Source organism: Hemitrygon akajei, chromosome 15, assembly GCF_048418815.1.
Source record: "Hemitrygon akajei chromosome 15, sHemAka1.3, whole genome shotgun sequence".
NCBI classification, from domain to species: domain Eukaryota; kingdom Metazoa; phylum Chordata; class Chondrichthyes; order Myliobatiformes; family Dasyatidae; genus Hemitrygon; species Hemitrygon akajei.
Window position 1 is genome coordinate 86,921,723 of NC_133138.1, and position 26,115 is coordinate 86,947,837.

Genomic DNA, 26,115 nt, shown 5'->3' on the forward strand with positions numbered 1-26,115 from the left:
CCTAGGAGTCAGAGGTGAGAAAAATTGGAAAACATCTCAAGAATTCATTTGCAGCACTACAGTACCCCACCCAGGAGAGAATCCACTCCCTATCAGAACAGTGAACAAATTTCTGACAAATTCCTTATCAGCAACTGATGAAAAATGGTTTTCCACTCCTTCTGCAACATTCTTGTTTACAAGTTCAAGCTTGTACTTTCAGAAACTGGGTCTGTAAACAATAGTACCCATACCATACTTTTTGTAAGGAACATTCAGCAATCAGCCTCACCACTATTACTATCTGAAATATTTGCATCTATACAGTCCATGATTCGTCATAGCAGAGGTATTGGTCGTCCAAACCTTCTCTTGAATTCTGCCATTAAGATCATGGCTGAACTGCAGTTTGAAATATCCTGGAGTAACACACACACAAAATGTCAGAGTGACACACACACAAAATCCCAGAGTAACAAACACAAAATGCCAGAGGAACTCACACAAAATGCCAGAGTGACACACACAAAATGCCAGAGTAACAAACACAAAATGCCAGAGGAACTCACACAAAATGCCAGAGTGACACACACAAAATCCCAAAGTATCACACACAAAATGCTGGAGTAACACACACAAAGTGTGTGATAAGTAGAAGAAAAGGGTTGAAGAAGAAGGATGATGATAGAAAAGGAGAATGGACCATGGGAGAAAAAGAAAGAGAAGGAGCACCAGCGGGGAGGTGAAAGGCAAGTGAGGAGAAGCGAGGTGAGAGGGGAACCAGAATGGGGAATGGAAGAATAGAGAAGAAAGAGAGGGAGAAGTTATTGAATGTTAGAGAAATTGATGTTGATGCTGTCAGGTTGGAGGTTACCCGGACAGAATAGGACTTGCTATTCCTCCAAGAGTAGCCTCATCATAGCAGTAGAGAAGGCCATGAACCAACATGTTGGAATGGGAATGGGATTGGACTTAAAATGGTTGACCACTGGGAGATCCTACTCATTGTGGATGGAGCTAAGGGTGCATCGGGTCTCACCAATGTAGAGGAGGTACACAGGGAGCACTGAATTCAGTAGATAACCCCGACAGACTCACAGGTGAAGTGTTGTCTCACCTAGAACGATAGCCTGGTTATTGGGATATTGGAGGTGGTGCATCTGCAGAACCTCTTGTGTTTTTGAAATATCCTAACTTATTTAAAGTGAACAATCTTAAAATCAACAATATCTAGTCAAATGAAGTAACTGACCTTAATGAGCAGTGTTTCATGCCCGCACGGTCAACAGCTCTATAGATATATTTGGTCGTTCCTGGTTTATGGCAGTAAAAACAACAGAACTGGCCATTATCCAGCTAGACATTAAAGAGGTCTAGCTGGATAAAATGCATGATGTTATGTCCCATCTTTCCTAATGGCATTCTTCCATAGAAACATAGAAAACCTACAGCACAATACAGGCCTTTCGGCCCACAAAGCTATGCCAAACATGTACTTACTTTAGTAATTACCTAGGGTTGCCCATAGCCCTCTATTTTTCTAAGCTCCGTGTACCTTACCACTTTACCACGCATTCACCACTCTCTGTGCAAAAAACCTACCCCTGACATCTTCTCTGTACCTACTTCCAAGCACCTTAAAACTATGTCCTTTTGTGTTAGCCATTTCAGCCCTGGGAAAAAGCCTCTGACTATCCACACAATTAATACCTCTCCATCATCTTATACACCTCTATCAGGTCACCTCTCATCCTCCATCTCTCCAAGAGGAAAAGGCCAGGTTCACTCAACCTATTCTCATAAGGCATGCTCTGGAATCCAGGCAACATTCTTGTAAATCTCCTCTGCACCCTTTCTATGGTTTCCACATCCTTCCTGTAGTGAGGTGACCAGAACTGAGCACAGTACTCCAAGTGGGGTCTGACCAGGGTCCTATGTAGATGCAACATTACCTCTCGGCTCTTGAACTCAATCCCATGGTTGATGAAGGACAATGCACCATGTGCCTTCTTAACCAGATTCAACCTGTGCAGCAGCTTTGAGTATCCTATGGACTCGGACCCCAAGATCCCTCTGCCAAGAATCTTGCCAAGAATAATATATTCTGCCATCATATTTGACCTTTCCTTTGGATAGGAGCACAAAATAAAGAACCAGGTTGTATAAGCCTCCAACATTCCAGAAGATTATAGCTGATCCTGTCCATAATATACCCCAATTCCTTTAGTGTCTCAAAATGCAGCAAACACAGCCTTGAATGAATATCCTTAACTCTGAGGGAAAGAATTCCAAAGATCTGGAAAAAAGAAATTTCTCCATATCTCATTTAACAGCCACCCTATATTCTGAAAGTACATTCTCTTCTTGAAATTACCTAAGATTATTGGTTCAAGTCCTAACATAGGAACAAAAACTTGGACAACTCTGTACACTACTGAGAGATACTGATATACTGTACATACTGAGGGTGTGCACCATTGATGGATTTTACACAGAACATGAAAGTAACTTCACAAACCTCCACAGTTACTGATGACCTTGTGATTTCAGTCTTTGAGGCCAATGTGAGAACATCCTTCGTGGGGGTGAACTGAAGGAAAGCATCTGGCCAACTACTGTAGACATGTGCTAATCAACTGGCTGCAGTGTTCACTGACATCGTCAATCTGTCACTTCAGCAGTCTGAGACACTTACCTATTTCAAGCAGGCTGCAATCATTTTGGTAGCCAAGAAGAACATGGTAACCTATTGTCCAGTACCACTTATTGTACATCCACTGTGATAAAGTGCTTTGAGAGGTTGGTCATGAAGTATAGCAACTACTGCTTGAGGAGTGGCTTGGATCCACCTACCATCATAACACGTCAACAGTAGATGCCGTTTCATTGACTCTTCACTCAGCTCTGGAATATCTGGACAATGAAGATGCTCTTCACTGACTACATCTCGGCATTCAACACTATCATCCCCTCAAAACTAATCACTAAACACTGTGATACCTCACTATGCAATTGGATCCTTTATTTCCTCACTTGCAGACCCCAGTCAGTGGAGATGGGCAAGAACATTTCCACAATCACCATCAGCACAGGTGCAACACGAGGCTGTGTGTTTAGTTCTCTACTCTACTCGCTTTATCTCTGTGATTGTGTGGCTAAGTACAACTCTAATGCTATATTTAAATTTGTTGACAACACCACTGTAGTTGGCTGAATCAATGGTGGTGACAAATCAGTTTATAGGAAGACTAAAAATCTGGTTGAATGGTGCCACAACAACATCCTCTCACTGAAATTCAGCAAAACCAAAGTTGATGATTGACTATAGGACAAAGAAACCAGAGGTCTATCAGCGAGTCTACATTAGGGGACCAGAGGTGCAGATGGTCAGTAACTTTAAATTTCTTGGCATTATCATATTGGAGGGTCTGTCCTTGGACCATTGGTAAGTGCAATTATAAAAAGGGCACAACTTCAGCTTTACTTTCTTAGAAGTTTGCATATATTTGGCAAGTCATCATGCAATATTACCATCACTTCTTATCTGAACACTGTGAATGTGCATCCATTCTTTATAACTGTATAATATTATGGTAATTCCTGCACTACCATCTTATCTGTATGAACTTGGAAATCTTAGAAATCTTGTAATTTTTGACTTGTAAATCTTGTACAGCTTATTTTTAAGGTAACTTTTTTTCTTACTTCTCTTCTAATATTTGTATATCTGTACACTTGTAATACTCCTGTAACACTGCAATTTCCTTTGGGATCAAAGAAGTACCTATCTATCCTTAAACCCTTCACCCTTGGGGAAAAGAAGAGTATTTTGTCTGGGCTGCCACCACATAAAGATGCTTCTGGGAATTCAGAATTCTGGTGCAAGCTCAAAGAACTGATTGAATTTTACCAGATGCACCCAAAAGATGTACACATGTTGGTAAAAGAAGAATGCCCAAGGAATATGTGGGCCAGCAAGGCCCAGGGAGCGCAGAACAGCACATGTGTAATGAACAGGAATGAGGAGAGATTTTGCTGCTGTAAAGGAGACAGATTGTGTAAGTGGTTGCACAATCCAGGGAGGGATGATCTAGTGTTTCTGAAAATGCTGAAGGTGCTCAGTACACCGGGAGGTCCTAGATTGTGGGACAGCAGAGAGATCGACCTACTCCATGATTATATCATGGGCTGGGGAGACAGACCAGAGGAGGGGGAAGGGAAGTTGAAAAGAGGCTGTTGCAAAGGTTGCTTCTGCAATGTCACAGAGGCAAATAAATACTGTCTGTGGAGCACAGGCTGGCCCAAAGACTAATAAATGGTTTTCAAAATGGTGACCATCAGCCAAACAAATTGGGAAATTTGTGTACTCAGAGAGTCATCTTTCACAACACCGATCTTGGGCATATGGCTCTCTGTTCTCAGAAGTCTTCTTTAAGAGCAATTGTGTCAATTAGTTTGTTCCAGCAAAGGTAATTGAACATTCAGAGGTGTCTCCCACTGGAGGTATGCAATTCAATGTAAGCATTATCAACCCAAAGTATTGAAGTAAACACTATCACTGTAACTATTGAATTGTATTTAATCATCTACTGTTACCTTTGATATTAAGAGTATAAAAATATGATGTATTTCTGAGTTTGTGAGACTCCATTGAGAGGATCTCCAGAAGAATGCCTGCTTATCATATTGAATAAAGACTTCAGGGCCTCTCTGGTGACTTCGATTGCTGTATGAATTCAAGTCTTTCTTTACTGTAATAGAGAGCCTAGTTCAAAAGTCCAGTGGGAGATGTAAACTCACCATGACTAAGGGCACATTTATTACCTAATATTTCACTAATAATACCCATCAGCACAGGTGAGATGCCAGGAGGGAGAATGAAAATATGGCTGAATGGTGCCATGACAACCTCTCACTCAGTATCAACAAAACCAAAGAGCGGATTATTGACTACACAAAAGAAAACCAGAGATCTATGGGCCATTTCTCATCAGGGCAGTAACTTTAAATTTAACCATATTATCATATCAAAGGATCTATGCTGGGTCCATCATGTTGCTGCGAAGGCACACCACTGCCCCTACTTTCTTAAAAGTTTGCCAAGATTTGACATGCCATCTAAGACTTCTATAGATACACAGTAGAGAGAATACTGACTGGTTGCACCTTGGTCTGATATGGAAACACCAATGACCTTGAACTGAAAAGCATGCAAAAAGTAGTGGATACAGGCCAGTCCATCAGAGGTAATGGCTCCTCCCCCCCCCACCCCACCCTCACCATTCAGCACATCTACAATAAGCACTGTAATAGGAAAGCAGCATCCATCATCAAGGATTCCCACCATCCCTACCATGCTCTCTTCTCACCGATGCCATTGGGAAAAAGGTACAGGAGCCTTATGTCCCACACCACAAAGTTCAGGGACAGTTATTACCCCTCAACTATCAGGTTCCTGAACCAGAGTGGATAATTTCACTCATCCCAGCACTGTATTGATTCCACAACCTGTGGACATACTTTCAATGATTCTTCAACACATGTTCTTATCATTTATTATTATTTTGTTTTTTAAAATTTTGATTTTTGCACAATTTGTTATCTTTTGCACATTGGTTGTTTGTCTTTGTGCAGAGTTCTTCATCCACTGTATTGTGTTTATTTTTATTTACTGTGAAAGCCCACAAGAAAATGAATCTCAGGGTAGTATATAGTGACATACATGTACTTTCATAACAAATTCACTACATTACTTTCTGATACTGAACATTTGACACTAGAAGTTGCTTCATTCTCAACTCTTAAATCACACAGTTTTGTGGAAACATAGAAAACCTACAGCACAATACAGGCCCTTCGGCTCACAAAGTTGTGCCGAACATTACTAGGCTTACCCATAGCTCTCTAGTTTTCTAAGCTCCATGTACCTATCCAAAAGTCTCTTAAAAGACCTTATCATATCCGCCTCCACCACAGTTGCCAGCCACCCATTACATGCACTCACCACTCTCTGAGTAAAAAACTTACTCCTGACATCTCCTCTGTACCTACTCCCCAGCACCTTAAACCTGTGTCCTCTTGTGACAACCATTTCAGCCCTGGGAAAAAGCCTCTGACTGTCCACACAATCAATGCCTCTCATCATCTTATACACTTCTATCAGTAGCAAAACAACCAATATCTTTCCTAAATTTGTAAACCCTTGACTTCATTCCAACAAATTTCTGTCCAGCTTTTTCTTACAGACTCACATTATCAAATTCTTTCAGCAGGCATCCTCTGTGCAGAGTACAGTGTAGGTGGGAAGAAGTGGGAATGATTGATGGGTTTAGCAGAAAGTGCTTGTGGGTCAGGATAATGTGATTTGACTATGTCACAAATTTTTCAGAAGCTGTATCCTGTAGACATACATAGTTCAGACCAGAACATCCCATTACATTTATGTGCACATTAGAGATACCTGCACATTCCCCACCTCCTTCACTGGCTGTCCCTCTGAAAAGATAAATTGGCCCACTCCAGGGCTGAGGAGTGAGAGTTGCCTGGGCATGGCTATCTCTATTGTGGGCTGCCTATTGTACACTAGCTACAAGAGTTGAAGCAGAGAGTATTTGGTCTAATGGCGAAAGGGATCTAAACAATTGGATACCAGGCTCTAATGCACAAGACAACTAACACATTAAGAACAGACATACACACTTGATCCAAACACATGGACATATGATCTTACCCAGCAACTTTTCCTTCACAGAATCTTGCTCCCCCACACCCAAAAGTTAGATCTTCCCTCCCTCAGTTTTCCTATCTCAGCAACTCCTCCTAGTCGACCTCCGTCACCCTTTACTTACAATCGCAACCGTCGCTGCCTCAATGTGCCTCCTTCCCTAGTTGATCACTCTTCCTAAAATGAGGTGATACAATGATTGCTGCCACCCACACTCTTCAGAGACAATCACCATTCTTTACACCTGGTTGTCATCGTAGTCACCCTCCACCTCACTGCTGGGGAAGTCTATACCTTACACCTTATCTCTAGGTGAATGCATTCCCATGCTTCCCTCCATCCCATCACTGTTTCTAATCTCTGCCCTCCTCCCCACCCTGGGAGCCCCATTCCCCACACTCCTCTACACCTCAGGGGACACTGTTCCTTTCAGCTTGCTCCACTACCAGTCACCTACTAGTGAATAGTGGTGACCCCCCCCACCAAAGCAGCCCATAACCTCCCCACTGCCTTTAATGCTCCTCCAGCTCTAAAGTTTCACCTGCAGCCCCCATGATGCTCACTTGGTGAGGAAGGGTGATAGGCAGATGGGAATAGAGATAGAAGATGGGAGGTATATGATAAAGGGCCGCGGATGATGGAACCTGAAGGGAAAGGAAGGTGGAGCATGGAACCAAATAAGGAGGCAGAGAGGGCAGATGGGAACAGTGGGGGTAGAGTACCTACCGGAAAGAGTGTGCAGGTGATGGGCAGACAGAATGTGTAGAGGGTCTGAGTCAAGGGATGCAGGAGGAACTGGGTAAGTCAGAGCAAGAAAAAATGGACAAAAAAAAAGCAGGTTGCTTGAAATTGGCAGTGTTCATGCCATTGTGTTACAGGTTAGCATATTCCATTCCTCTTATTATTCACGAAGATCGGTTTTATTTTATTTTGAGTTCTCTCTACAGTTGTTTGCAAAGGTGTTCAGGAGGTTAACTTTTAATTACTGATGAAAGATCTTTAACTCTGCTTCTCTTTCTGCAGATGCCTTCTGACCTGCTGAATGTTTCTAGAGCTTACGGTTCCAATGATCTTTAATGACTGTGGGCAGCATGTCGATATTGGAGGGCTATGGACTGTTGGATCACTAGAATCTATCGCCAGGACTTGTCTGAATTGTCATTGAGACAGCTTAACACACCTTCCCCTCCTGGCTTTCAGCAAACTCCAGAATGAAATGTCTGTCAGACAATTTTCTTCTGCTAGAGGACTCCTGTAAAAGCAAAAGTCACATAATCCTTTGTAGAACAGGTCACTAGCCAGCAAATTATTTTTTGGCCAATAATTTATAATGAAATGATCTGTCAGTAAGCTTTCTTGATTCTCCTCCCCCACCCCATCTGCACTGTTCACTTGTGGATATAAATATTAATACTGAGCATGTGGAGTTCTTATTCTCCCCGTCTCACGGCTGATCAATAATTACATTAACTCCTGCAGAGATAAATTGAACTTCTATGACTGCCACCAGTTCATTGGGAATATTTTACTTGGTAATTTCAGGGTCCCTGCATCAAGGAAAATGGTTCAGTTCAAATGTGGCATAATACTGTTGGGAGAGGCAGCAACTCAGATGTTACCTTAGCAACTCAAATTTGGACCCTGTTTAAAATAAAATGCTTGCATTTTGTACAGTGTTATTACTTTGAAACACTACCAATCTTTTCATACACTGGTCTTCTAGATGATGGGAGAGGGACTGACAAAACTGGAAAGAACTTGATCAGATTTTGATGAAAAAGAATCACTGGGTTAACATTCCAGGCCATTATTAATATGTAAACCAACCAACGTGCAGGAAGCAGCCCATGAGGAAAATATTTCTTTGCCAGTTTTGCATTAACTGCCAATTAACCTTTAATAGTCAGCAATCAGACTCTCATCTATAAAGTTTAAATATGCTGCCTCATTCCTTCAAGGATTTAGAAGATTTTTAAAAATTACAGACTTCACATTAATAAATACTTCTCTATTTTCCTTTGTCATTTTTCTTCCTCAATTTAATCTGTATTTCTGTTTCTCTCTGTATGCACTGTATGTTGACTTGAATTCTCTTTCTCCAAAATACAGCATTTTTCAAATCTTTAATCTGCAATGGTAGAGAGATGTACTGATGGGCTACTGTATTCTCTGAAGTCTCTGGCACTGTATTGCTCTCGAGTATCTTTGAACAGTTTGTACTTCTACCAGCTTCACAGACCCATCTAAATACCATGATCTGTCACAAGATCTACTGATCTAGAAAAACATGTTATAGAACCATATGTCCTCTTAGATGCTGTGTATGATGTAAATGCCTACCTAAATGTTGTCTCATTTTTAACTGCATTGTATTTGTGGTTATAAATGACAATAAACTGAATCTGAATCTGAAATGCCACATTTTCCACACAGCAGTATCCCACTAACAATAAAAGAGCAACGAGGTAAATTACTGGCTTTACCCTTAATTGACAACTGGGAGAATAATATCTGTTTACCTCTCGTAGATCCACAGGACCTTGAATGAACTAGGAGTGTCTACAGTGCCCAACCTTACTCCTTGTTATACTAATGACTGCAAGGCCAGATTTTGCTCCAACTCCATCTACAAGCTTGCTGATGACATCACCATAGTGGCCAAATTTCAAACAAAGGGCTGGAGTACAGGAAGGAGATAGAGAGTCTTGTGGCATGGTGTCATAATAACTGCCTTTCTCTCAATGTCAACAAAACCGCCAGTTAGAGATCAATCACTAACTAGAGAAAATCTACAGATGCTGGAAATCCACACGACGTACACACAAAATGCTGGAGGAACTCAGCAGTCTAGGCAATATCTATGGAAAAAAGTACAGTCAGTGACTTTGGGCGGGGGTGCTGGGGGCTGGTGTACTTGTTCCTATTTATAGTAGCGGTGTAGAGTTTGAATGTTGAGAGTTTCAAGTACCTAGAAGGGAACATCACCTGTCCTGGTCCACCACATGGCACAATGATACCATTGGCCAAGAAGGTATGCCAGTATCTCCACTTCTTCAAGTGGCATATCCCCTATGATTCTCACTAATTTTTAATTGACACACAAGAGAAAGTATCCTGGAAATCATAAACACAAGCATCAAGGTTTGGTATAGGAATGGCTCTGCTCATGATTGTAAGAAACTGCAGGGAGATGTGAACATCATTGAAACCAACCTCCCCTCCAAGGACTCTTGCATGATAAAATTAACTCTTGACCTCACAACATACCTCTTCATGGCATAGAGAGTACAGCACAGAAACAAGTCCTTCGGCCCATCGGGTCCATGTCGAACCATGGCCTTGCACCTTGCCTGCTTTCACTGCATCTTCTCTATAACTGTAACACTATTCTGCATTCTCTTGTTGCTTTTCCTTTATACTACCTCAATCTATTGACTTGATGAAAAAATCTGCATGGATGTGACATGTGACAAGAATAAACCAATTTACCACCACACTCATGCAGGAGATGGTTTTATTCTAAAGACAGCTGACATGTTTCTAAGGTAAAGTGCACAGAATGAATAGAATAATGTGACAATTGGGTAAAGTTCTGTCCTGAGAAGGGCTTCAGGAATATGGGAAATACTACAGTAAGTGTTACCTACTCCAAAGAGAGAAATGTGTTTATTGAGCAGAACAGCTCTTCCCTCAACGTTCCAAGTTTATACCAGTATTCTCTTGAAACAACTTAGCTAAGTGCTAACAATGTCATACTTACTGCAGAAAAATCACACAAGTTCTGGATCAAAGTAATATCTTACAACCAGTTATTTTAAGACCTGCTCATCCCTGAGGGCAACTGATATGGACTCTAATCTCAAATCATTGCTCAAACACTCCTCAAAATTAAATGCAGACTTTAACAAAAATGATAAGCTCCTCGTTCTCTTTTACTAAAACTTCACACTTTCAACAATCCACATGCCCTGATCCCTTTCCCAGGCACTACACTAAGTTTCTCTTCATATGTTCCATATTTCCATTCCTTTCCATCTGATGGTCGCTTTTCTTTGCTTCATAGAGGGGAAGGGGGAGCAATAAAGGATGGATTGTTGAACAAGGAACAGTAATTATTTAGCTGTAAATTTATTCAAGATTTCAAGAATTACAGCTGCCTTCCCCAAGCCCAGTCCTTTTTTTATCCTCCCTGCCACCTTCTACTCCTTTGACTATTGCGGCTCGCTTTAATGTTCTTTCTGAGTTGTTCCACTTCTATTGTCCTGCCCCTGTTATAAACACAGAGTGCTAACTCTCCAGTTAGGAGTAGAGCTTTTAAAGTACTGGTCAGGGATTAATAATCTAGCAGTCCTTGAACTGCCCCACTTGTGCTTGTTCCCTACCTACACAATCTATGTACTGAATCAGGAAGGGACACCTTGTCACCATCTGTTTTCAATACGATCGGAAGCACAGACATCAGATCATACATGTATGATGATGATACTCAATATCACAGTTACATCACCTCTGCCTGCTCCTGTAAACCTCTCCAAATGCCTACTTATCAGCTGTGGCTCTCTGGACAGCATTCACACCTGGTAAACTGGAAGCTGGTGGACTTCAGCTCCACACTGGAGACTGAGCATATGGGGCAACAGTGGCATAGCTGGTAAAGTCACGGTCTCACAGCTCCAGTAGCTTGAATTCAATCATGTGCAGGTTGCACATTATCTTTGTAACTGTGTAATTTTCCTCTTGAGACAGCAACCCCTTTTCTGGGAGACTTACAATTCCTTCTGAGCAACTGTGAACCTGGAAGACTGCAGACAGGGATACAGGATTTTGTCCATTCCACTGACAGGAAGTCAAAGTCAAAGAGGAGTTTTTAACATATGCGCAAATATGTATATGCAGAGGTGCAACAGAAATATAACAGAAACAGGATCATCACAGGCATATATAACATTCCCCAAAAAAACTAAGGATAAACGATACAAAAACTTATAGAGAAAGAAAATATTTAGAAAAAAAAGTGGTTATAGTGTTGCTATACAGTCATGTTGGTTTGTTCCAGAACCAAATGTTGAAGGGAAGTAGCTGTTCTCAATCCCAATGGTGTGGGACTTTAGGCTTCTGTAGATCCTGCCCAATGGTAGTTGCAAGAAGATGGCATGCTGAATGGTGAGGATCTTTGATTATAAATTACGTCCATCTATAAACTGGAGAAGAGATTCTCACACAGCATACAGTGGTTGCTTAGCTAACTTTCAGCTACTGAATCAGGCTGACAATTTATGTCCGCTTGCTTGGGTGACAGAATGGTGCAGCAGGTAGTGCAATCACTTCGTCTCTCTAGGAATCCAGATTCAATCCCAATCTCTGTTGAACTTGTATATTCTCCCTGTGGGTTTCCACTGGGTGCTCTAGTTTCCTCCCACCAATGTTCCCACTAATATGCAATAACCAGTCTGCACAAAAATCTTGTGTTATGCAATTTTTTTTGCCCAGTGACAACATGTGCACATTGAATTTTATACAGAGAGCTAGCAAAACACTATCAGGTAAGAACTTAGATCTCTTCTGGGTTTGATAGTTTTCGGTCTCGTTCATGTGCACTCTCACAAAACAAAAATAACAGGCCTGTAGTGGGTAATGAAGGATATTCTTGCACACTGTCCATTGTGATCTGCTTGCTAAATGATGTTTCAAGTTTCCAAATATCACTGTACTTTGTCACACCTGCAAAATCTCCAGCAACTTTTGCATCATGACAATACACACAGGTAAAACCAGCTTCTCTATTGTACATAAATATTTATTGTAACTGCATGTTCCTGACCTCATGAGCTTTCAATAGAGCAATTTCTACTGTTTCATTAAGCTATTGTACTTCATACCCTTTGCTTCCTTGGAATTTGACATAGTGAATCAATGATTTCTTCAATAAAAACAGTATAATAAGCCAGTTCTAAAATCTGCAGACAAATCATCATAAACTCCACATTGTCAACACCTTCTGCACCAGAAACCAGAAAAGGAAATGTGATTATGTATGATCACAAAATATACCTAACATGCCAACGAGGTAGGGGGTTGACAACCTTTTGTGTGCAATTTAAATTCCTTTGTGCGCTAGTAGCACACACCTTAGAGGGAACATTGCTCCCACCTCCTATTGACATGCAGGTTGGTAGGTTAAACTGGCTGTTATAAATTGTCCCTAGTGAACAGACAAGTGGTGGAACCTGATGAGAATAAAAGGGAATTCAACTAAATAGGTTAGTATGGGCTCAGTGGACTGCATGATCTATTATTCTATAATCTGGGTAGTTTCCAGTGCAAGGCTGCAAGGCTGTAATGGACACAAGAGATCCCACAGCAATATTCACAAGAAAACATTCAAATGCTGTAGGTATTCTTGGGGGGGGGGGGAATCTTTCATCCAACATCACTAAAACAGAGTACGATGCTGTTACTGGGAACTCATGCAGCCAAGTTGCTATTTAATCAGCTACAAATCACGTAGGGTGGGAGAAAGGGAGGCTCCCAAATATCAGATTCAAGTTTTAGGTCATTGCTCACAGAATGGAGTAACCCCCTATTAATTTTTGAATCGCCTCAAGGGATGTTAGCCATGGTTAGCAGAGAGAGCAGCTATTTGATCATTTGAATCCCAAATCTCTGAATTGGGATAAATGTAACATTTTTTGATTCTCACAAATTAAATATAAGGCCATAAGGTATAGGAGCAGAAGTATAGGCCCATCGAGTCTGCTCCACTAGTCAATCATGGGCTGATCCAATTCTTCCAGTCATTCCCACTCCCCTACTTTTACCTCATACCCTCTGATGCCCTGGCTAATCAAGAACTTATCTATCTCTACCTTAAATACACCCAATGACTTGGCCTCCACAGCCGCTCGTGGCAACAATTCCACGGGTTTACCACCCTCTGACTAAAGTAATTTCTCCGCATCTCTGTTCTAAATGGACGTCCTTCAATCCTGAAGTTGTGCCCTCTTGTCCTAGAATCCCCTACCATGGGAAATAACTTTTCTAATCTGTTCAGGCCTTTTAACATTCGGAATGTTTCTATGAGATCCCCCCCTCATTCTCCTGAACTTCAGGGAATACAGCCCAAGAGCTGTCAGGTATTCCTCATACGGTAACCCTTTCATGCCTGGAATCATTCTTGTGAATCTCCTTTCAACCATCTCCAATGTCAGTACATCTTTTCGACAATAAGGAGCCCAAAACTGCACAAAATACTCCACGTGTGGTCTCATGAGTGTCTTATAGAGCCTCAACATCACATCCCTGCTCTAGAAATGAATGCCAACATTGCTTTCATCTTCTTCACCACTGACTCAACCTGGACGTTAACCTTTAGGATATCTTGCACAAGGACTCCCAAGTCCCTTTGCATCTCTGCGTTTTGAATTCTCTCCCTATCTAAAAAATAGTCTGCTCGTTTATTTCTTCCATCAAAGTGCATGACCATACACTTTCTAACATTGTATTTCATTTGTCATTTCTTTGCCCATGCCCCTAAACTATCTAAGTCTCTCTGCAGGCTCTGTTTCCTCAACACTACCCGCTTCTCCACCTGTTTTTGTATCATCGGCATATTTAGCCACAATCTGTTAAACCCATAGTCCAAATCATTGACCTGCATCATAAAAGTATATGTTTTTTTCTGTGGCCAGCAAATAATTAATTCCCTAACAATCACCATCCTTTTCATCAGCAGCTACTGCTGTACGGTCAAAGTTTTTGTCAAATGCTTGCATCTTGTTCTTTAAGAGTGGCATCCATCACTGTGTGCAAGGCAGAATTGTGCATGCGTGCCAACTGAAAGTTGGAAATTATTTGGCACTTACTGCTCCAAGCATGATGCTACTGCTCCAACATTGCACTGGTACTACATCCAGAACAACATCTCCCATTTCCTGGAAAGACAACTCAGTCCTGGCAGAAGCTCTTGCTTGAGGCTACATTCCTTCCACTGCTTTTATCAGCCACTGCTTTATAACTGCACACCCACTGAGCCATGTGTAATGTGACCTTTCTCACACCCAACTACGATATCCACCGAGTCACAAACAATTGGCAGAAATGGTCTGGAAGTAAGTGCAACAAGGCTTTTGGCTTTGCACCCCAGAGGAGTTGCCCTAATTCATAAAATTCTGCTTTACTAAACTATTTGCCAGACAGGAAATGAGCTAATATTTCAGAACAGCTGAGTGGTTACCAATAGCAACATGTACATTAAGATACATCCAAGGCTTGAGCATATACTCACAATGTTACTTGTGGAAGATTTTACACTTGATGAGCCTAACATTGAACAATTTACAATATCCAAGTTTAGAAACCTATTTAATACTAGCACATAATAGCATATGATAAAAATGGAACAGCATGGGCAGGTGGAGCTAATGTAGGAACTGAATGAGCTCTTTGTATTAACATTGGGAGAACATCTAAATAAAGTGAAAATAGAGGTGCTTGCAATGTAAAGCATCATTTAAGGTAAGGTAGCTATTGAGATTTTCTTGGACTCTAGTTCACAAGTGCACCAGTGTTCAGTTAAACAAATGAGTAAAGTCATTCTTGCAACTTTTAACCTTTAATTGAACTTTTAATTGAACAATTAAATTTAACTTTTAATTGAACAATTCAGGATAGATATGTTAATGCTCCGTACTGATGTCACAATAGCATCATCTGGATTGAGGTGACTTGTGGAAAAGTATCCATAACATTGATTTGAACTGTACTACTGCCATCCTACTTCCATACATCTAAAGCCTGCCTCAGATGAAGTCACGATTATTAGTGAAAGTTGCCTCACATGCTCCAGCTATGACTATGTGGCACCTTTACAACAGTTTCATGAAGTTACATTCTAATTTACTGATAGTCCTGTTGCAGAACTTTGACCTGAAATGTTGACAATTTCTTTTCCCCACAAATGATGCTTAACCCGCTGTTCCTCCAGCAGATTGTTTGTAGATCCAAATTCTAGCATCTGAAATCTCTTGCGTCTCTCATTTACTTTTGGCTAATTCCCATCTTTCCTACACAGAAATGCTAACTCCTTGCTCCAGCATTGATCAAAGGCCACTAGAAACCCTTCATTTCATTGTCCGAGTGCACATTTCTCATGTGCAGGTCTTGCTGAATGAGTGCTAGGAGACTATCTTGCTACAAAGGACCACAATCTGCTCCATTCCAGTGGTTGGATGGTAATCAGGTTATAAACAAGGAAGGGTTTTCTTAACTCATGGCTTGCAGCATTCACAATATTGCCCGTGGTGTTGGCTGAAATGCATTTATGTAAGACAAGACTAGGGATCATACTTGGAGCCTGTTGATCTGTGCAGCTTTTGCTAGACTTCGCCTTGAAGGCTATTAGGAAATTTAGCCAATGTGCTTACATCCCACTTGGTGTGTTTCAGGTTCACAATTATTAGCAGCTCTGGAGGACTAACTCACTCTTTGCTGAAAAACATCTGCTGAAGATGCATTTAATTGCAAAAATTGGAAGTCAAGATGGTGCCAGTGACCAATAGGGAAATGTTGCAGGCAACTTACAAAACTGTTAGACACTCTTCTACTTCCTCTTCTGAACTGTGATTGATTGCAGCCTGTAATTCCCCTTTTAAGGATGTACTTTTGAGCTGACAAAATGATCTGGCGTTATTGTAATCTCCTGGGGAATTTGGCGAACTAGTTTCTCGAGAGAGCTGCAGAGGAGGCCATCACTGGGGGTGTAGGCTATGTTGACCCCTGATGGTGGAAGTTAATTCCATGGTCCGTTCCATTACTCGAGTTGAGCAAGATTAAAATCGCCAAGGATGAGAGCAGAAAAGAGACAGATGTTCAGCTGTCTCCCTCTCTTCTTGCTGCTTCCATCAGGCAGGAGGTGCAGAAGTCCTGGGTCCCATGTGGCCAGGTTTGGGAATAGCTGCTACCCTGCAGCCCGGGCCCCAGGACAGGTTCGAACAAGTTCTGCAGCTTTGGACTCACTTTCAGGGACTCTGCAGTTCATGGTCCATGTGTTTTTGTTTACATATTGTGCAATTTGATCAAGGCACTTTAGCGCTGAAATAACTCTGCAGTGATTGCCCACAACCACTGCACTCACCTCTGCACTGAACTGGCTCTGTGTCTGTGGATTCACTTTCAGGACTCTGCAGTTAATTTTGTGTTTTATTTGTTTACTTGACCAATTTGTTCTTTTTTTCACACATTGTGATTTGATGGTCTTATGTGAGTTTGCTTTTTAATGGGTTCTCTTTCTTTGTTTGGCGACTGCCTGCAAGAAGATGAATCTTAAGGTTGTATATTGTACACATACTTTGATAGTAAATGTTCTTTGAATTTTGAAACTCGTCTATACACCTCAAGAACGCACAACCAGCAATGAAACAGATGGCCCCACAACTTGTTTACAACTACAAACAGAAAATACTGGAAACACTCAGCAGAATTGATGACCCTTCACCTTTGATCTAAACTGGTTTCTTTCTCCAGAGACGCTGCCTGATCAGTTGCGTATTTAGAACATTTTCCATTTTCTTTTCATAGTTTCAGCATTTGTAGTTTTTTTTTGCTTAGTGTTGATTGGGGAACAAATGATCCTCAGGCAATTGTTGCACTTTTTATTTGAAGTACTTACTTGCTATGATGCAGTTTAAGATCATTCAGCCGAGGCTCAGTGGCAAAATTCTATTTTTCCTTAAATCTATCTAAGGAGGTATAAATACTCGTTTTCAAATCTTTTTATTAATTTTTAAGAAAAACATAAGTAAAATATAAGTACAAAACATTTGAGAGTACACAATTAATAGATTAATTAACAATCAGATATGTATTAATCAATATATAAAGTCTCCCAAACTCATAGTATTAATGTAAAGGAATTAAGAAAAAAAGAAAAAGGAGAAAAAGAACCCCCCCAAAAAAAACTAAAAGAATTAAAAAAAAACAACTAATAAAAAAAAACTAACCAACATGGGCAATTGCATAATGTTAAATACATACAGTAGTGCCGATGACTCCGAACCTCCATCCACACAATTCAGGATAGTAACAATAAGGTTCAGGATCAGACCATTTAATTCATATGAAAATGTTGAATAAATGGTCTCCAAGTTTCCTCAAATTTAACTGAAGAATCAAAAACCACACTTCTAATTTTTTCTAAACTCAAACAGGAAATAGTTTGAGAAAACCACTGAAATACAGTTGGAGGGTTAATTTCTTTCCAATTCAGTAAAATAGATCTTCTAGCCATTAGTGTAACAAATGCAATCATTCGTTGGGATGAAGCGGATAAACGCTTATTATCTATCATTGGTAGACCAAAAATTGCGGTAAAAGGATGTGGTTGGAGATTAATATTTAAAACTCTTGAAATAATATTAAAAATATCTTTCCAATAGTTTTGTAAACAAGGACAAGACCAAAACATATGAGTCAATGAAGCAACATCAGAATGACATCTATCACAGGTTGGATTAACATAAGAATAAAATCGAGCAAGTTTATCTTTAGACATGTGAGCTCTATGTACAACCTTAAATTGTATTAGAGCATGTTTAGCACAGATAGAGGATGAGTCTACCAATGATAAAATTTTTTCCCATTGCTCAGTAGATATAGGGCAATGCAATTCTTCCTGCCATTCCTTCTTAATTTTTTCTGATACATCTGGCTGTACATTCATAATCATATTATAAATGATAGCTACTAAACCCTTTTGACAAGGATTGAGAGCTAAAATTCTTTCTGTAATGTCCAATGGACATTCTTTCCAAAAAGACTTTAGTTCGTTATATAGAAAATTTCTAACTTGTAAATATCTAAAAAAATGGGTTTTAGATAAATTATATTTATTAGATAACTGTTCAAAGGACATAATGTTATCATCCAAAAACAGATCACGAAAACATGTTATACCTTTTGTTTTCCATAAAAGAAAAGCTTGATCTATAGATGATGGTCGGAAGAAGTAGTTAGATATTATAGGACTTAACAGCATAAACTTATTCAAACCAAAAAATTTACGAAATTGAAACCAGATTCGTAATGTATACTTGACTATGGGATTAGTTATCTGTTTATTCATTTTGAGTAATGAAAAAGGAAGTGAAGATCTTAAGATTGAGATCAATGAGAAATCTTGCACAGACTTACATTCCAAATTCACCCATTGTGGGCCAGCAACTGTAGTCGATTCTTGTGTCCAAAATATCAAATACCGTATATTAACTGCCCAATAGTAAAATCTTAAATTTGGTAGAGCCAAGCCGCCCTCCTTCTTAGGCTTCTGTAAATATTTTTTACCTAGCCTAGGATTTTTGTTCTGCCACAAATACGAAGATATTTTAGAGTCAACCATATCAAAAAAAGATTTAGGAATAAAAATTGGTAATGCTTGAAACAGATATAGAAATTTAGGTAGTATCATCATCTTAATGGCATTAACTCTGCCTACCAAAGACAAAGATAGTGGAGACCACCTATTAGCAAGTTGCTTAATTTGGTCTATTAAAGGTAAAAAATTAGTTTTAAATAAATCTTTATGTTTTTTAGTAATTTTAATACCTAAATAAGTAAAATAATCTGTAACAATTCTATATGGTACATGATTATAAATTGAAGTATGCATATTTAATGGAAAAAGTTCACTCTTATTAAAATTCAATTTATATCCAGAAAAATTACTAAATTGAGCAAGCAAAGAAGAAATAGCAGGAATAGATCTTTCAGGGTCAGATATATATAATAACAAATCATCCGCATATAATGATACCTTATACATCGTCTCCCCACGGGTAATACCTAAAATATTGGGTGATTCACGAATGGCTATAGCCAAGGGTTCTAAAGCAATGTCAAATAATAAAGGGCTTAAAGGACAACCTTGCCTTGTACCCCGAAATAACTGAAAAAAAGGGGATCTTTGATTATTGGTAAAGACTGAAGCTAAAGGTTTCTGATATATTAATTTAATCCATGATATAAATTTTGAACTAAAATTAAAATGTTGCAATGTATTAAATAAATATGACCATTCGACTCTATCAAATGCTTTTTCGGCATCTAAAGAAATGACACATTCTGGGCTTTTAGATGAAGAGGTATAAACAATATTAATTAATTTTCTAATATTAAAGGATGAATAGCGATTTTTAATAAATCCAGTCTGATCCTCAGAAATAATCCAAGGCAATATATTTTCTAATCTAATAGCCAAAATTTTACTAAAAATCTTAAAATCCGTATTCAGCAAAGATATAGGCCGATAGGATGCACATTCAGTAGGGTCTTTATCTTTTTTAAGAATTAAAGAAATAGAAGCTTCATAAAAAGATTGTGGTAGTTTACCTATACTTAATGCATCTTTAAAAATTTTACAAAGCCAAGGAGAAAGTCTGGAAGAAAAGGATTAAAAAAATTCTGCAGAAAAACCATCTGGACCCGAAGCTTTACCCGAGTTCATTGAAAAAATAGCCTTTTCTATTTCAGACTCCGTAATAGGTGTATCCAAAAATACACTATCCTCAACAGTTACTTTTGGAATATTCAATTTCCTTAAGAATCCATTCATTATAGAAGAGTCCTTAGTACATTCTGATTGATATAAGGAATTATAAAAATCTTGAAAGGCTTTATTTATCTCTTTATGATCAATCGTCAAAGTACCATCCTGTTTGCGAATCCTAGTAATCTGTCGCTTATCCGAAGCAATTTTCAATTGGTTAGCTAGTAGTTTACCAGACTTATCTCCATATGTATAGAATTGAGCTTTCGATTTAATTAACTGACTTTCAATCGAGGAGGTTAATAATAAACTATGCTCCTTTTGAAGTTCCACTCTTTCTTTATAAAGTTCTTTACTAGGGGTCAATGAATAGATCTTGTCAATTGCCTTAATTTTATCAACTAATGTTAATATTTTAGAATTAGTTCGTTTCCTAACTCCAGCAGAATATGAAATAATCTGTCCACGAATATATGCCTTAAAAGTATCCCACAAAATTCCACTAGAGATCTCTGCTGTAGAATTTATTGAGAAAAATAAATCAATTTGCTGTTTAATAAAGTTGACAAAGTCAGAGTCCTGCAGTAAACCAGGATTAAACCTCCAACCTTTAGTACTAATATATGAATCCGTCACCTTAATAGATAACTTCAAAGGTGCATGATCAGATATAGTAATAGAATCATATTTACAATCCATAACATCTGTAAGTAAATGCTGATCAATGAAAAAGTAATCAATTCTTGAGTAATTATGATACACATGGGAAAAGTATGAGAACTCTTCATCATTAGGGTGTAAAAAATGCCAAATTTCACAAATAGCTGAATCAATCATAAAAGAATTAATAAGAGAAGCTGATTTATTCGGAAAAGTTTGAGTGGGCTTGGATCTATCCATCAAAGGGTTTAGACAACAATTAAAATCCCCACCCATTATCAGTCTATATTGATTCAGATTGGGAAAGGATGTAAATAAGCATTTAAAAAATTCAGGACAGTCAGTATTTGGAGCATAAACATTAACTAAAACAACTTTTTGATTAAAAAGTAAACCAGTAATAAGCAAAAATCTACCTTGCGGATCTGAAATTGTTTCATGATGTATAAAAGCAGTTGATGAGTCTATAAAAATAGAAACACCTCTCACTTTGGCTTGCGAATTTGAGTGATACTGTTGGCCCTTCCAAAACCTAAACAACCGCTGACTATCCACCTTCCTTACATGAGTCTCTTGTACAAAAATAACATTAGCATTCATTCTATGGAATACTTTGAATATTTTTTTCCATTTGATCGGATGATTTAAACCATTAGTATTCCAAGAAACAAAGTTAATAGTCTTATCCATATTGACAATATATATTACAGTTGACACATAAGTTTGAAAGAAAAGTGAACTCATGAACCCGGAAGAAGGAAGTAAGTTCAAAGGGAAACCGGAAGTCACAGCACTGCAGCCATTTTTGTAGTTTCATATAAGCCCATGAAATAAAACTAAGCAAAAAGCAAGCGAAAAAAAGAGAAAAAAGAAAAATCCCCCTCCCACCACTCTCAAAACCCCAGGAAAAAAGCCAAAAAGAGGCAAGCGAGCGATCTAATACTAAAATTACCCCCTTGTCTCAAGACGGCAACTCGAACGTAACAAAGTTAAAAAAAATACAAACAACCCACATTATAAAAAAGGGTTGATATAACAAAAGTTAAAATATAAAATTAGTGTTATAAATGTATATAAACAAAAGGGTTAAAAAAAAGAATTAAAACAATAAATGAAAGTTTAAAACTTTCAAACACATCAAAACAGTTATGACGCTGCAAACACTAGAGTCTGTCGGGAAGAAGAAACACCATTTTATTTTTTTCTCAATCTTAATATTCAAATGTTAAAAGTGTAAAAGAGAGCGTATATCGATTTAAAAAAAGAAAAGCAAAAAGGAAGAAAAAACCCTAATAGGTTATTTTCAACGCTAATAGATTAATAATATGAAAAAATATAAAGTCAGAATAAACCCAGCAAAAAAAAAGCTTTAACCGTATGTAAGAAATACATGTAAACCATATAAAAAAAAACCAAACGTCAATCTATAACAGATCCAAATCTATAGGCTAGATTACATTGGTCAGCCCGATAGAATGTCATTGTTCCAGGAAACCTTGAGCATCCGTTGGCGCTTTAAACAGCCGGAAAGTTCCATCCTGAAGAGTGACTCTCAAGTGTGCTGGAAATAACAACGCTTGCTTGTAGCCTTTCTGGTGAAGATTCGACATAACCGATCTAAAAGCCAGCCTAGCCCGTAAAACCTCCGAGCTATAATCCTCCAAAATGCGAAATTTGAAATTTTGATGGGTTATCATGCCTTTTTTACGAGCTGCCCGAATCAAACGTTCTTTGATATGGGGATAATGAATCCGGAGAATTACGTGTCGTGGTTTCAAGCTTGAATCCGCCTGAAATCTGGAAACCCGATGTGCCCGATCGATTACCAGGGGAATATCCAGTACCTCTGAGCCCAGGACATCCACTAGGAATTTAGAGAAGAAAACGGTAAGATCACCGCTTTCAAATTTTTCCGGGATCCCAATTAACCGAAGATTTTGTCTTCGAGAGCGATTTTCCAAATCAGTAATTTTAACTTTATAGCGATCCATCTGTTGAGAAGTCGAAGTTTGCTCTTCTTGTATTTTTTCAATTATACGATCTTTCTTGCGAGCGGCTTCTTCAAGAGCCAAAATACTTGCTTGTTGTTTTTGTGATTCCAGTGAAAGTGTCTGGAGCTTTTCTTCAACTAGTTTCAAACGCTCATCAAACCGAAAAAACTTTACGGTTATTTTTCGCTCCAGTTCTTCAAATTTGTCTTCTATAAGCTTCACAATTGTTTCTAAAGTTATCGGTTCTTTCGTCTGTTTCGATTCTTTTGCTCTAGACATTTCAGCAAGTTGAGAATAATTCAAATAGTTAAAAAGAAAAATTCTGTATGTTTAGACCCCTTTAGAATAAGTATAAAAAGATCCTTTAAGGGGTGTTTGTAGGTTAAAAAGACGGAAAAGGTTTGGAGCAAAGCCTAGAAGCGGTTTACTCCATGAGCGCAATCTTGAGACCTCCAGGAGGTATAAATACTCAACGACTCACTCAGCATCACAACACAGAGTGGGAGTAGGGCCCTGGAGAAAAGGCTAAACACAGGATTCCCGAGCTCAATACACTGCAGCTTACTCAAGATATAATATACATCTTATAATATGCTACATAATAAGAACTTGTACTCAAGACAGGGTAAGGTCACTTCAGAAGTTACTCAACATGCATTGGAAATGAAACATTAAACACTTAAACATTAAAAATTAAACACTTCAATGTCTCACCTCTAAGCTGTGGTGTGGCATACAGTTCAATAAATGACCTTACCCGCAGGGTTGTAATGGTGGACGGATCTTTGATTCTGCCATCTTCATCTTTTAAGTTATATCCTTCTGGTCTTTTGTCCCGCTCGCTGATCTTCCATAGTTTGACTGTCTTATCTATTTACAAACAATTAATACTGCGTTATCCTGGAGAGTTACATTATTTATAAAGCAAACTATTTTTCAGCTCTCTCAAGATGAAGAGTCTTTGACCAGAAACTTTGACTCCATTTCTCTCTCTGCAGATGCTGCCTGACCTGCTGAGTATTCACAGCATTTCGGTTTTACTTCAGATTTCCAGCATCTCCATGTTTACATTTCCTTACATAGCATTGTCCCTGTGAAAGTCTGGCCTGCTGGTTCAAGCATGTCATTCAAATTACCCTGCAATCTGTGACAAACGTCACTAAAAATCCCCGCGTGAAGTGCAATCATCTTTCTCCTTTCTGATGTATCTGTAGAGCTCACTCCTTGGAATAAATCCTGGTATGTTTACGCTTCATTTCACTCACAAATGGTTAGTAGAATACAAAGTGAACTATGGAATTGAATTAACACAGTAGCAGGACTGAAGAGGTATTGAGGATTTCTGAAAATTATACAATCCATTTGGCTCTTCCATGGTGCCTTCACACTCGGCCAAGGTTCCCAACTGAAACTTCATCCCCATCACTCATTCCCCTTTATCCATGTGTCCTCTCTGTAAATTAAACCATGAAGGGCCATGATTGATGAGAAGGTAGGCTGCATTACCTATACAATGGCCTAATGGATATAATATGCTATTTGATAAGAACATGTGGCTAATTAGCTCACAGAACCTGCTCCGCAATTCAATCATGGCTGATGTTTTCTAAACTCCATTCTCCTGGCTTCTCCTGTAACCATTAATGTCCTAACCAATTAAGAACTTATCAATCTCTGCCTTAACTACACCCAATGATTTGGTCTCCACAGCCCTCCATGGCAATGAATTCTACAGATTCACCACCCCTGGCTGAAGAAATTCCTCTTCATCTCAGTTTTAAAGGGACGTCTCTTTATTCTGAGGCTGTGCTCATGGATCCTAAACTCTCCTATAAATGGAAATTCTATCTCCACATTCACTCAATTTTGGTCTTTCTGTATCTGTTACATTTCAATAAGATACTCCCTCATCCTCGGAACTCCATTGAGCAGAGGTTCAGAGGTTAAACTTTTCATTCCTGGGATCGATCGTGGCTGTGGATTTCTTCTGGTCCCTCTCCAGAACCACCACATCAGCAGGATCAAAAATTGCTCACAATATTTCAAATGCAGTGTAAGCAAAACCATATAAAGCTTGTGGGTGAGCTATTTTAATGATCCATATCATCAAATCATCAACCAGCCCTCCATCACGTTTGTTGTCATTGACTGTAGAAGCATGATTACATGGCTTGCAATATCACATTCTCTTCCTCTCAGTGGGGGTATATATTGTTTCCTGCTAATCCTTCGCTGAAACATGTATTTGCATCCTGTCATTTCTTGGTTGCGAATACTGCATCCACTAAGATCTGAGACATCAAAGACTGTTCTTTTTTATATAAATATAAAACCAAATATAATCTGTGGAAAGTCAAATAACACAGGATGCGTACAGTATTTAAAATGGGTGGGGAAATTTAAAGGAGTTGTGTAGGGCAATAGATTTTTACAAAGAGGGCTAGGTGTCTGAAAGAAGCTGCTAGGGGTAGTGCTGGAAGCACTTACAATAGGGGCTCTTGAGGCTTTTAAATAAATACATATATCTCCAGGGAATGGTGGGATGTTCATGCAGAAGTGAGCTAGTTTAAATTGGCATCATGTTTGAACACAGACGTTGTGGGCCAAAACGCCTGCTCCTGTGTGGTTCTGTCCTATGTTCTATAATTTATTTCGTAAGGTTTGCTTGTCAAAGTGTCCAATCTCTAATTCCCAAAGAGTGGAGAACAGCCTTCAAAGGCTGGTAATTTGACTTTGCTCTTCAGACTATGACATGTAAGAAAAGAAGTACTTGGTTCAATGTAGAGTATTGAAACTGACAGCTGTTTTGATAACCACACTGAAATTCCTACAGGGATGACTTTGGTGGAGAGGAATGGGTTGACGTTCTTTTGGCTTGCTGACAGACAATTGATAGGAAACTTTATACCTAAGCATAAGAACAGGAGCAGAGCTCAGGCCCTGAAATCAGAGCTCCATCCTGATAGGTGATGTGATGGATGAGTTTAAAATGTTAAAAGAGATTGCAAATGTAGATGTTTAAAACTCCATTAATCTGGCACATTCTGAACTCTGATGGTGCTGTACTGACAGACATTCTGGTTCTTAAGACCATAAGATGTATGAACAGAATTAGGCCATTTGGCCCATCAAGTCTTCTCCACTATTCAATGATGACTGATTTATTATCGATTCCATTCTCTTGCCTTCTCCCCGTACTATTTGACACCCTTACTAATTGAAAA

General features: G+C 39.0%; 1 protein-coding gene across 6 annotated transcripts in view; it reads right to left on the minus strand.

Moving 5' to 3' along the window:
* LOC140739522 (serine/threonine-protein phosphatase 2A 55 kDa regulatory subunit B beta isoform) overlaps window positions 1–26,115 on the minus strand; it is an 846,310-nt gene that overhangs the window by 183,372 nt on the left and 636,823 nt on the right. For all 6 annotated transcript variants that reach the window (XM_073067905.1, XM_073067904.1, XM_073067910.1 and 3 more), the window contains one exon: window positions 23,649–23,761. In XM_073067905.1, the coding sequence (XP_072924006.1) occupies window positions 23,649–23,761 (113 nt within the window). The remainder of the gene's footprint in view (window positions 1–23,648; window positions 23,762–26,115) is intronic.